Source organism: Ochotona princeps, chromosome 2, assembly GCF_030435755.1.
Source record: "Ochotona princeps isolate mOchPri1 chromosome 2, mOchPri1.hap1, whole genome shotgun sequence".
NCBI lineage: Eukaryota > Metazoa > Chordata > Mammalia > Lagomorpha > Ochotonidae > Ochotona > Ochotona princeps.
In genome coordinates, this window is record NC_080833.1 from 17,132,832 (window position 1) to 17,146,789 (window position 13,958).

Below are 13,958 nucleotides of genomic sequence, written 5' to 3' on the forward strand. Positions count from 1 at the left end.
GACCACAGTGATGAGGACAAAGCCAGGAGCCTGGAACTCCATGCAGGTCTCCCATGTGGATGACAGGGGCCCAAGCAGTTGAACCATCATCTGCTGTTTAGCAGGGACCTGGACTGGAAATAGAGCAGCCAGGAAATGAACCAGCACTCTGATATGGGATGCTGGTGTTGCAAGTGGCAGCTTACCCACTGTGCCTCAAACCAGCACCCAGATGCTAGCTCTCAACTGCTGGGGGCTGCCCTCAGCACCCAAGCTGTCTTCAGGAAGGGCAGGAATCACAGCGGCTCCAGGAGTCTGAGATGCAGAAACTAAAGACTGGTCCAGACTTTGTCTTGGGCCAAAACAAGGCAGGCTTTTTTCAATCTCTGTGTTTCTAAGTCTGGGGTTGGATCCCAGAGCAGGTGTTTCTGACTTGCCCAACTTAGCTCAGTCTTAGGGCATAAGCCTGGGAAGGGTGGGGCACCTTGAGTAACAGTCCCAACAACCCCATGCCCAGTGGGTGGTATGGGGGTCCATCCTCCACTGCAAAACCAGAGTGCTATGATTAGAAGGAAAAAAAAGTAAAATGTCAGGTGTGTTGGATTTGTGACTGCTTGCTTCAGGTGCCACTGGCTGGATTCCAGCCAAGTGGTTTTGAGAAGCCTGGGTCAACAGAAAGAATCTTTCAGGAGCCTCTAGCATGTGCAATGTGGTCCTCTAAGCAGCAGGTCCAAGACTCACTTTCTTGCCTTGATCTCCTTAACAAATTAGCATCTCTGAGATCCCAGTTATGGAAATTCTCATCTCTTCCCTCGAGACTCTTAAAGTTATGCTGATTTGTTTGAAAGGCAAAGACAGAAACAGAAACAGTCATGGAAAGATCTTCCATCCTCTGGGTCACCTTCCGCTTGCCCACATGCCAGAACTGAACCAGGCCAAAGTCAAGAGCCTGAAACAGAATCCAGGTCCCCCATGTTGGTGGCAGGAACCCAACTTGAGCCATCACCTGCGCCATACAGGGTGTGTATGAGAAAGCTAAAAGTGGAAGTGGAGCTGGGACTTGAACCTGAGAATGACAAGTGTGTGTCCCATTTGTCATCCTAACCACTGTACCAAGTATCCACCCTGCCAGGAACCTGTTTTGTTTTTGTTTTTGTTTTTTAAAGATTTATGTATGTATGAATTATGGGACTGGGGAAAATCTTTCATCAGCTAGCTCACTCCCCAGATGGCTGTAATGGCCACCACTAGGCCAAAACGAAGCCAGGAGCCAGGAGCTTCTTCCAGGTCTCCCACATGGATGTAGGGGCCCAAGTATTTGGGCCATCCTCTACTGCTTTCCCATTGCATTAGCAGGAAACTGAATAAAAATGGAGCAGCCAGGACACAGACTGGCACCCATGTGGGATGCTGATACTATTGGCAGTGTCTTTACCTGCTATTCCACAGTACCAGCCACCCCCCCTTATATTTCTTTTCTTTTTTTGTAAGACTTGTTTATTTGAAATAGAGAAAGAGAGGGAGGGAGGGAGTGGCCCTTCTACAGCCACAGAAAGGGCAGGGTTTCTGTTTTCAATGTTCATGAGGTAAATCAGGGTCAGTTTGTGTCTGGCCTGGTCTTTCCTGGGGTCTGTTGACATCCTGGCTTAGGTCAGGGATGCAGGCTCTCAGTGGTCATCTGAGCCAGCACTTGCATATTCCAGAGGGCGGGGAGGTGCACCAGTGTGCTCGGGAGGAGGGACCTGGCTATAGTTGCAGTGAAATGATGATGGAGAAGGGTCTAGAACTCATGCTCTTGGCTCCCAGCTCAGCACCTGTCCCTTGTAGCTGGCTGCCAAGAGCCAAGGTCAGCCTCATGGTGACCCTGGTCAGTGGGGTGCTGTCCTACCTGCTGCTCTCAGGGAAGGCCTCACCCCAGCTCTCTCAGAGCATCTGCATCCTGCGTGGAAGATGGGAACAGGGACGGGCCCCTGTTGCTGTATCCTAACAAGACAGCCTGAGACTATTTGGGAGAATAAATATGCTGATGCCGCTTCCTGCTGGGTCCCTAGGACCACAGCCGTAGAGGTAGGCAGGAATCCACAAGGGAGGGCCACAGCTTGGGTGAACCTCATAAGCATGAGAGACTGTGAAGGCTTGTCCAGGGGAGAGAGGACCTATTTGGGGCTGAAATTGAGTAGCCCTCTTGTGTTTGGTGGTGGGATTACACTGGAGGGTGTGCTGAAGACATGATACAGTGTTGATTTAAACGCTAAACCAAGTACACTTTGGCCCATCCGTCCCACCTCTAAACATTTATCCCAGGGGACTCATCCACAACAAGGTGCAGAAAACACGTGTGCTGGGATATCCATCACAGCATTGTTCATAGAAAAGGAAAGTGGGGGTTGGGGTGGTGGAGCATTTGGCGCAGAGGTTAGGCTGCTGCTTGCAACACAAGGATCCCATGCCAGAATATCTGACTCGAGTCCCGACCCCACTTCCAACTCCAACTTGTGCTAATGCACACCTGGGAGGCAGCAGCTAGTGGCTCAAGTGTTTGAATCCTTACACCTACATAGGAGACCTGAACTGAGCTCCAGTGGCATGGCCAAATGATAGTTATTAAAAGTGATCCATTAGATATGCATGGCAGGGACATGTGCTCATACGTTTGAAAGCAAGTTATAAAGCAGATTGTAATTTTTTTTTTCTAAAATAAACATTTCCACGAACGTCTAAATTTATGGACAGAAAGAAGTTGACTGGAATAAAACCTACAATATTTAGTCATTGTCACTGGGTTATAGAATTACACAAGGATTTTCTCTTATTTCATTATTTCTTTATATTTTCCAAATACTCTATAATGAACACTAATCATTTTATATAATGTTAAGAAGATGGGGCTGATGGTGTAGCCAGCAAATTAAGCTGGTGATTATGTTGTCAACATCCCATATTAGAGTGCTGGTTGGTGTGCCCACTGCTCAGCTTCTTTTTTTTTTTTTTAAGATTTATTTATTTTTATGGAAAGGCAGATATATAGAGAAAGGAAGAAAGACAGAGAGGAAGATCTTCTGTCCACTCCCCAAGTGGCCACAATGGTCAGTGCTGTGCCAATCCTAAGCCAGGAGCTTCTTCCGGGTCTCCCATGCAGATACAGGGTCCCAAGGCTTTGGGCCATCCTTGACTGCTTTCCCAGACCACAAGCAGGGAGCTGGATGGGAAGCAGGGCCACCAGGATAGAATCAGTGCCCATATGGGATCCTGGTGCATGCAAAGTGAAGACTTTAGCCACTAGGCTACTGTGCCAGGCCCCACTTCTCAGCTTCTAATCCAGCTTCCTGCCCATGGGTCTGGGAAGGCAGCAGAAGATGGCCCAACTGTCTGTGTCCATGCCACCTATGTGGGAGACCTGGATATTTCTGACTCCTGATTTTGGCCTGGCCCAACCCTGGTTCTGTGACCATTTGGAGAATGAATCAACAGACGGAAGATCTCTCTTTCTCTGTCACTGTCCTTCGAATAAACAAACAAATCTTTTTAAATGTTCCATAAAATGCTTAAAAAAATCATGCCAAGGAATGTGAATGTTACTCATAAGGCAACTCAAACTAGCTTTTTATAAATAACTGAAAATGCCCTGAGCAGATGGCACACGTGCCCCCGCCTGCATTTCCTCTGCACATTCCGGTTTCTGAAGGTCACTTCTCTGTGTGGTGTGGGAGCCAGGCAAATCCAGAAGGGACATGGCAGAGCAGGACTCAGCCTTGTCAGGTCTCTGTTGCTAGGCAGCCGCTGAGGGGTTTCCTGGGAAATTCCGGTGCAGGGCAACGTCTTACAAAGCACTGAGGCCACTGGCTTCAGCATGAGTACTAAAATGAGCTGTGGTTTGGTGAAGGACAGTGTCTCTGTGGAGACAGCAGATAGCTTGACATCACAGGTGTCCCCACTCATGTCTGTTCCTGTGACCTTTCTTTCTAGGAGAACTTGATTGGTGCCCTCCTGGCCATTTTCGGACACCTTGTGGTCAGCATTGCACTTAACCTTCAGGTAAGTGTGGGGTCAGGTGCAGCAATGGGTTAAGATGGCTTGTTCAGGTCCAGCCCTGCTCTGTAAGGCCTCTTCTCTCTCTCTCTCTCTCTCTCTCTCTCTCTCTCTCTCTCTCTCTCTCTCTGCTGCTGCTGCTGCTGCTGCTGCTCCAGGAACAGCACCTAGTGGGCTGTTCTAGAATCTCTACATTCAGTTCCCCTACTCCCTCCCCACCACTCCCTCCCCACCACTCCCTCCCAGGCTCTAATGGCTTCCCCTCTGGTTTGCCTTTGCAGAAAGGCTATGGGATTATCACATTGTCAGACTTAATTCGGATTAGAGCCTGTCCCCGACTTAAGTCTAGGGGTGTCCGTGACAGCTGCTGGGGATGCGCCCCCACCCACCTGTTCACACTGGGGTCTGGAGCAATCTGGTACTTTAGGATGCTTCTTCTGGGTTCTTCTGGGAACTGGTCGCATGTACGTGTATGTGTTGGAGGAGAGTTCACAGTTAAGACCATTTGAGGCCTTAACCACAGCCAGAAGAAGATCTGCCAGGGTGGGAATCCTCAGACCAGAGCTCCCACCCAACTGCACACTGCCTGTGATGTGCGTAAGAAAGGCCCACTGTCAGGCGTCGCCCCCTCTCCCTCAAGGCTGCGTGCATGTTTTCACAAAGTTTTAGGGGCAGGGGTAAGGGTCCCCGCCCACAAGGGACAGCTGTCTCAGAACAGCCGTGCTCTGGTGAGGTCTCCCCACACCTTCAGGGTGGGCAGGTTTAGGATATACGCATGCCTCCTGGCATTTCTGCCCCCAACCTCTGAACATACCGCCTTCTTTCTTGGCATTTCTAGAAGTACTGTCACATCCGTCTGGCAGGCACCAAGGACCCCCGGGCCTACTTCAAGACCAAGACATGGTGGCTTGGGCTATTCCTGCTGCTGCTGGGGGAGCTGGGCGTGTTCGCCTCCTACGCCTTCGCTCCCCTCTCGCTCATCGTGCCCCTCGGCGCAGTCTCTGTTATAGGTAAGAGCAGGGCCCCGCCCCTGCCTTCCCCCCCCCCCCATCCCCAGGGACCTGTTTACCCACGTGGCCTGCATGGCAACACCAGGACACACACCAGCCTGTGCTTCAGGAATGGTGGCTTCACCCTGCAGGACCTGCCCTGGATGCTTTCCAGGTCTGAACATCAAATCTTCCCAACAGACTTTGGAGGAAAAACTGTTATTATTCTCATTAAAATTTTTTTATTTGAAAGACTGACTTACAGAGAGACAAGGAGAGAGAGAGAGAGAGAGATCCTTCATTCTTTGGCCCACCCCTATGAATGCCACAATGGCTGCATCTGAACCAGTCCAAAGCAGGAATCAGGAACCCCTTTTGGGTCCTCCATATGGGTTACAGCTGCCCAAGGACTTGGACAGTCTTCCACTGCTTTCCCAGGGGCATCAGCTGGGAGCTGGTTATCATCCCCATTTTACACATTAGGGAAACTGAGGCACAAAGTGGCAAAGTTGCTTCCACCAGATTGTTCAGCTGTGAGTGTTACAGGGCTGGGATGTGAAGTGAGCTGTGTGGCCACAGACACTGTTCAAGGTGCAGCAGCTTCTACCGGGAGGGCAGAGACTTCCCTCATGCAGCGTTACCCTATGGGATCCAGGAAGCTTTTGGAGGATGAGGCTATCCCATGCCTCGAGGAAACGCATGCTCAGCCTCCTCTGAGTGCTCTTGGCCTTGACTGACATCATTTCAATCACAGCCTGAACTTTCTCATCAGCCGTTTTTCTGTGATGCCTGTAGTCACCAAGCCAGTATTTCAGAGTGAAGGAAAGTAGCTTTAATGCCCACAAGGTCACAAATAGAATTAAAAAAAAAGATCTTCAAGAAATGATGCTGGTTGATTAGCGAGCAGAGGTTTTAACACGTGGGAGCTGTGACCTGAGGTCACTGTGTGGACAGCGCTGGGTTGTAACGCTCTGCTTTTAAAAGAGAAGTCACATCTTCAGTCATTCCTCCCTGCGTTAAAGGGCCCTCTACTTCCTGTGCCCGAGGCAGACATCTGTAATCAAGCTTCGCATTCCTCCCTAACTAGCCTGCTAGGGCCTTAGAATCCTCGGAGCTCCAGGCAGTCACCAGGAGGTGGCAGGAGAATGCACACTTACCTGCCTTTCCCAATCCAACTATAAGCCTTCATATTTTCCTGGCCAGGATCGGTCCTCAGGCATGCCAAGTACAATCTTCATAAGATGTCATTTGAATGCTTTTAAAAATTGAGATGAGCAGTTTGCCACAGTCTTGGCCTCTCCCTGTTTCCTTACTCTGACCACTGTACGCCGTGTTGCTGCCCAGTCACTGCAGACAAGGAGGCCTGTCCCCCACCTCCCTGCCCTGCTAAGAAGCGCTCCTAGGATTTTTATTATTATTATTATCATTTTTGCAATAAAAAAAGAAGTGGCTGAGTGACTGAACATCAGTCTGACTCTTAAATACGGATCAAATAGCATCATCCTCATCATAGAAGGCTGAGTTACCACAGAGGGACTTCAGGTGTCACTCAGGAGAAAACAGGGGCTCTTGGAACATCCAGAGTTACTGTTAAAGTTAACATCAAAGTCAGTAATAACCAGCTTTTATGAGATCAAGAAACAAATGAGGCTTTTAAAAAAAATTCTTTATTTTTACTGGAAAGGCAGATTTGTAGAGAGAAGGAGATAGATGTTCCATCTGCTGGTTCACTCCCCAAACAGCTGCAATAGCCGGAGCTGATTCAAAGCCTGGAGCCTTTTCTGGGTCTTCCACATGGATGAAGGGCCCAAGGCTTTAGGCCATCCTCTACTGCTTTCCCAGGGCACAAGCAGGGAGCTGGAAGGGAAGTAGAGCAGACAGGACACGGACCAGTGCCTATATGGAATGCTGGCACTTGCAGGTAGAGGATTAGCCAGTTGAGTCATCTGTGCTGGGCCTGAGGCATATTTTCAGAGAAAGTGGAGAAACGGTTGTACAGAATACAGCACATTTAGCAGCAAGACTTCAGCTGGTGGCGGGAGGGAAACCTCAGTGGGGACTCCTGATGGCCAAGCGGTTCCCTTCCGTGGCCTGAGTCTACGCCCGGCCTAGTTCCATCACATTCCTTTGCCACCTTCCTATAATAGATTTTAAACTTCAGAAAAACCAAGTGTACCCTGTGCACTTGGAATAATTTGAGAAATATTTACATTCAAGAAAAAAATAGGATACCATGGAAAAGGAACCTTTAGAATGTGTGAAGGAATATTTGGATTTTACCATGTGTTTACATGGTAGTCTGAGAAATTTAAAACAGTAAGAGAGGACAAGAAAGGAAAGCTGGTACCTAGTGAAAAGTGGCACACCTAAAGGAGAAGGTGTGAGAACAGGAAGCGCGTTGTATGGCAGCACAGAATTGTTGATTCAAGGAGTCATAGGAAAATGCAGAGTCCTCCGGTGCCAATTTGTCAAGTAACTGCACATTCCTACGGAGCCAGGGCATCTAGTGAAAAGGAAGGAACATCCTGTATGGTGAAAACTACGACTGCTTCGTGTTGTGAGCAGTGCAGCAGTCTGACCTTGTGAGTCTCCTGATGTGATGGGAAATGAAGAAAACAACTTGATCCGCAAACTGTTAGTGCCCAGAGCATCAGGCTGTCGTCTAGTCAACACCTACCGCCGCACTGCCCCACTTGGCACTCACAGCATAAGACGTGCTCTGAGTGTAAAATACACACCTGTGGCACGGATACTGTCCTTTTTTAAAAGTAAGATACATTAGTGATTTTTACATCGACTACATGAAATGATATATCTGGACATGTTAAATTGAATATATGAATAATGTTTAAGTTTTATTTGAAAAGCAGAGTTATACAGAGAGAAATCTTTCACCTGATGATTCATTCCCCAAATGACTGTGATGACCAGAGCTGGGCTGAGCTAAAGCCAGGAGCTTCCTCCAGGTCTCCCACATGGATACAGGGACCCAAGCACTTGGGCTGCCCTCTGCTGCATTAGCAGGGAACTGGATCAGAAATGGAGCAGCAGGGCACAACTTGTGCCCATATTGGATGCAAGCATCACAGATAATGGCTTAAAGTGCTACACCTCCACAATACTGGCCCATGATTACCTTTTTCAAAAGTGATAATCACCATTAATTAGTTATGAATGATTCATCTGTTACTATTCAGAGCAGTTTAATAAAAATACCTTATTTATTGTGACAAGCCATGTCCTTGTGGGGGTCCTGATGAACCCATCTGTCGCTCTTGCTTACTGCTTTCTTGCAGTATATTCACTCAATCTAGTTCTGGTCATTATATATATATATACATATATATATATATTAGTAATTAATAATGGCAATTATAATTAATAATGCTTACTTTGGTGCCAAAAAGACTTGGAAGTCCATGAGTAGTTTTTTTTATAATGTACATTTTTTGTGAACTTTTGAAGTGATTTTGTATATAATTTAATTGCCTCTATAATTCAGAGCAGCAGTTATCTTTGGTGAGGTGCTTATAAACCTAGTTTCTTAGAAAGACAGAAGAGAATGAGTTGGAGGGGAGGATGAAGCTGTGGGAGGGGACACAGACCCGACCTCCCGGCCTTGCCAGTACGGTGGTGGTGGTGGGTGCACTATGCACTCCTCGCTGGCCCATCTCAGGCTACCCATGATCCTCTGAGTAGCTAACGATTAGCACACTGGTGCCAGCCAGACCCAGCACAGAAGGTGGAGCAACTTCCAGAGACCCTTGGCCAGGAGGGAGGAGCTGGGGGAGTGGCCCACTTCTGTTTGTGGTGACCACCAGCCCCATCTTGTAGGGCCATCACATCCTGAGGACAGCAGAGAATATGGGAAGGCCAGGAGGGCAATGAACCTGAGAGGGATATGGCAGAGGCGTTTGTGATAGTGGAAGCACCGAGGGCCCTGGGCCTCCTGAGTCCACACTGCAGATCTTGCCTTCCCATATCAGCTTTGGGATCTTGAGAGGGTCCTTCCCCTGGTCAGCCTCAGTCTCCCCACTTGTCAAGTAGGAATAAATAACAATCACACCCACCTCTAAGGGCGGACGTACCCGAAATAATATGTGTGAATTACCTGTTGGCCAGCAGGTTCACAACACAGAACCTTCCTGCACTGTGGGAGGCTGTCAGTGGGGGCGGGGGGAGCTCCCCTCTCCCTGGTGCGGTGACAGGAAGCAGAGGGGGCTGAGCTCCTGGGAGAGTGAACCAGGAGGTCCCCAGCGGCAGCACAGGCTAGCCAGTACGGGGAAAAGGGACTCCATCTCACCTACAACAACCTCAGTTCTCTTTTCTCTGTGCTCTTTTTTTTTTTTTCCAGCTAGTGCCATCATAGGGATCATATTCATCAAAGAAAAATGGAAACCAAAAGACTTCCTGAGTAAGTCCAGTGATCCAAGCTCTGTCTTCCCTTTTATGCTTGTGCCTTTTTATTTCTTTTGCTTTGGCAGGCAGAGAAAGCTCCCATCTGCAGATTCACTCCCTTGATGTCCACAATGACTCCAAGCCAAGGGTCAAAGCCAGGAGTCTGGAACTCAGTCCTGGTTTCCCACCTGCGTGGCAGGAGCCCGGCACTTGAGCCATCATCTCTGCTGCCTTGTGGGGTTTCCATTAGCAGGAAGCTGGAGTCAGTCAGGGCTGGGTATCAGACCCAGGCACTCTGATATATGGGGGATGGACATCCTAGCCTTTTATTCATTCTAAAACAAACTTCTCTATTTAGAATTCAGCTACCAGGGCTTGCACTGGTGTTGTGGGTAACACTAGCATCCCATGTGAGAATCGGTTCACATCCTGACTGCTCAACTTCTGATCCAGCTCCTTGCTAATGCACCTGGGAAAGCAACAGAAGATGGCCCAAGTGCTTGGGCCCTTCTCACCCATGTGAGAGACCCAGATGAAGCTGCTGGATCCTGATTTCTGGCTTTAGCCAGTCCTAGTCCTTGCTGTTGCGGCCATCTGGGGAGTGAACCAGCAGTCCGAAAATCAATCTCCCTGTCTCTCTCCATCTCCTTAACTCTGCCTTTCAAAATAAACAAATGCATCTTTGGAGTTTGGCTGCCTCCTGCTCCCCCCCATGAATCTCTATTCCATCCTCATCAGGTTCCTGAGGGCTGAGTTTTTAAATCAGTGTCTCCCAAACCTGCTCCATGTCACAATCATCTGTGAGACTCTTATAAAATGTACTTTCATTCATTTCATTCACCAGTATTGATTTATTTATTCCAAAGACAGAGTTATAGAGAGAGATCTTCGATCCACTGGTTCACTACCCAAATGGCTACAGTGCCCAAGATTGGGCCACATCAAATCCCGGATCCTGGAACTCTTCCAGGGTCTTTCACATGGGTAGCAGGGGCCCAGGTTCTTGGACCATCTTCCTCCAGAGCATTAACAGGGAGCTATATCAGAAGTAGTCAGCCAGGGCTCCAGCCAGCACCCTGATATAGGCTGCCAGTGTTCTAAGCATCAGCTTAACCTGGTGGCACCACAGAGCCACCCCCCATCAATATTTATTGAACAGCTATTGTTTGCATTTTAGGAGACTCCATAAAAGGCACCCTCCTTCTCCAAGTTGTAAAGCAAGAGAATCAAACCCAGAAGAATAGAGTTCTGCTTTGTTAATGAATAAACATGAGATTCCGTTTGCTTCATAAGCAACTTAGAGAGTCTGAATTGCAGGCAGTGTTTGTGATACACCTGCATTTTGACTGTGTCCTTATATAGTAGGTCAGGGGTGGAATTTTCCACTGTGATATCACATTACATTGGCACTTGTTAAGTTTTGAATTTTGTATTATTTTGAGTTTTCTGATCAGGAATGCCTAACCTGTACTGGCAAGGGAAAAAAACAAAAACAAAAAACAAAAAAACATTCACCCTGGTATCTTCTTTCCTGGAGACTATGGGATGATATTGACATAGTTCCAACCCAGAACATTCCAGAGGCCTGTGATCACCAGACGTGCTTTCTGACTATCCTGGGACTGGACTGGACCTCCAGAGCTTGTTTAAGTGGGCTGTGCCACAGCCCAAGGAAGGGGCAGGAGGCCCTTTGCTTCTTCCAGGTCAGCACTCCCTGGAGGGCTGCCAGTCCTGGCAGGTGCACACAGTAGCACAATGAGAGCACTTGGAGTTCCCTTGGGAATAGGTTAACTAGGCAGTGGGGGAAGGGATGAGGTACTCTTTAAAGGGTACCTGCTAGCATGAACATTTGCTTTGGATGGGTTACTTGCTTGGTTTTAGCTAGCCCATGAACTGAGCCCGTCTTTAACATATTCCCTATACAACAATAAAATGCCAGTATTGGCTAACACAAAGATGTCCAACCCGAAGTGTCAGCAGGCATGCACCCGGAGCACCGGGACCCTTTGGGAGTCCACAAGGCAGTTGCTGCTGAATCGTCCCAGTTCAGATCCTGAGACCAGAGATTCTAGTCCTCACCGCAATTCCTGCTGGTGTGCCCAACTGCAGTGCATGCGTGAGTCTCCCAAATGGCATGTGCCAGGTTGTTCACAGCCATTACTGTTATAACCCAAGACTGGAGAGTGGAATGGGTAGAATGGATCAAGTGTGTCATTGTCACACTGTGAATGTGCGCAACACACCACCACAGTAAGGAAATTGGCACAAGTGTCAGGCTGCCCATGCGTTCACGTACGCACACACACACATGCCCCAGAACATGCTGTAAAGCTCTTGTGGGTAAAGGGCAAAACCCAGCAAAACCATCTGTGTGGTTCAAAATCAAGATGGAGTTACCCAGGAGTGGGAGACTGGAAGGGAGCACAGAGTGAGGAATTCTGGATCCTGTTAACTTTTTCCTTCTTGATCTGGGTGCTGGTTTCATGGATGCATTTGCTTTGTCAGGATTCTATATGCATAGCATACTCCATGAGAGTACCTTGTTAGCATTAGATGCTGTTTTTAGTCTTTAAATACCATTATTCTTGTAAATGAAAGACAGAGGAACCAAGAAAGACATAGATAAAAAGAGAGGTCTTCCATCTCCTAGCTTACTCCCCAGATGACTGTAATGGTTGGGCTCGGCCAGACCTAAGCCAGGAGCTCCATCCAACCCTATCACTTGCTTGACAGGAGCCCAAGTACTTAAGCCATCCACTGCTGCCTCTCTGGGTGTGTATCACAGGAAAAAAACTGGATTGGAAGTGGAGAATCAGGACCCAGACCAGGCATTCCAACATGGGTGTAGACATTCCAGGTGACTTCTCAATTGCTATGCCAAATGCCCACCCAAAGATTATTTTGTTTCAGATGACATCAAGAAGCATTATGTGTTTTTCAAGTAAAGAAAACCTAACAGCACAAGTGAGAACAGATTATACATGGTGTGTCATATGAGGCAGACTATGCCAGGCCTGCTCCCACAGGGAGTCCAGTGACGACTTCTTCCTCCCCCACTACCCAGGGCGCTACATCCTGTCCTTTGTGGGCTGCGGCCTGGCCGTTGTGGGCACCTACCTGCTGGTGACTTTTGCACCTAATAGTCACGAGAAGATGACGGGCGAGAACATTACTAGGCACCTTGTGAGCTGGCCTTTTCTGCTGTACACGGTAAGCAGGGCTGCTGGACTCCCATTGGAGTGGGGCAGGGGATCTAGTCCTAGAATCCAGAAACCTGCATCCCTAGCCCTCAGTCCCCAGCCTCTCGCAGGTTCCACGAGGCTCTGCAGACCCAGCTTGTGGAGGGTGTGGGGTCCATGGGGAAATGTATATTTCACTCACATCCCCGAGACCCTCTTGTCCTGAGGGCTGTCCAGAACCACAGGTGGGTTCAGTTCAGAGGCGCAGGCAAGTGCAGACAGTGCACCTGTAAGGGGCCAGACAGAGAAGCAAAAATTGCATCAAGTAACTGCTTTCCAAGAGCTGGAATTACAACTCAGCTTTAACATTTCTACAACAACCACTTAGCTTGTATGGTGAAAAATAGTTAATATTCTAAATGATTAATGAGTGTTATCCCTCCTCACCCCCTGCAATATCACATGCTGACAGCAAGCCGGGAGAGCCTGGAATGTCATCTCTCCCCACAGCCGGCACTCAGTGCACTTGCTCTAATCACACCCCATATGAGATCTGCAGACAAAGCCAGGGGACCACCAGGGTATTCAAGAAGACTTCTGGTGGGCTCTTTTTCTGTGCACCATACTCAGTGTTTTTAGGTGCTATCTTAGGTACTATCATCCTCCTTGCAATCCTAGAGAGTGAGTTTTTCTGCCCATTTCATGGATGAGAAAACTGGGGCTTGGGGAGCTGTACTGACTTCCTCAGAGCCCATAGACTAGAGCCAGCTTGTGGCAAGGTCCCTGGACTCAGGTGCCATTTCATTCCCCATGGCCTATGACTCTGTACTACCTCAGGACATTCCCTTCCATCAGATGGCAAAGAGTGACCCACCCTGCCAGTGGGGTTGCATGCCAGCTTCCTGGATGATCCAACTCAGGGTTCCTTCATGGACATGGAGCAGGATCCATGGGACAGAGCTTGAGACTCCCTTCTCTGGTTAAACCAAATCTAGAACAGATCTTTCATCAGGGAGTCCTGGCCTCCAACCCTCTGTGTGGTGTGTGGCCACAGCCAAGTCACTCTCCCTCTGTATCTTTAAATGGCAAGAACCCCTAGACTTACCGCTGCTACCTCCCAACAGTGCTTTATCGCCCACCCAGCGTATGTGGTGGATGCACGGTGGGATTCTCTTTGACTTCCTCATGCCAGCAGAGCAGAGTAGAACTGTGAGCCGGGGAGATTTGAGGGAACCAAGTTCAACAGTTGTCTGTTGAGTGTGTTCCATGTGTGCCAGCATGGCAAGTCTAAAGCCATAAGTTCAGGGCTATTGGAGATAGAGTCCTTGGCATCTAAGACCAAGCCCTATTCCACCCTTCATCTGACAATGAGGGTGGGAGGCTG

The 13,958-nt window shown here is 48.6% G+C and overlaps 1 protein-coding gene across 3 annotated transcripts in view; it reads left to right on the top strand.

Annotated features, from left to right (window-relative positions):
• Nucleotides 1-13,958, top strand: part of NIPAL3 (NIPA like domain containing 3) — a 40,815-nt gene that overhangs the window by 15,325 nt on the left and 11,532 nt on the right. The window contains exons 3-6 of one of the 3 annotated variants that reach the window (XM_058676918.1): nt 3,946-4,014; nt 4,847-5,018; nt 9,352-9,411; nt 12,460-12,605. In XM_058676918.1, coding sequence (XP_058532901.1) covers nt 3,946-4,014; nt 4,847-5,018; nt 9,352-9,411; nt 12,460-12,605 — 447 coding nt within the window. Of the gene's footprint in view, nt 1-3,817; nt 4,015-4,846; nt 5,019-9,351; nt 9,412-12,455; nt 12,606-13,958 lie in introns of those variants that run through there. The other 2 variants (XM_058676906.1, XM_058676909.1) reach the window with 2 other exon arrangements.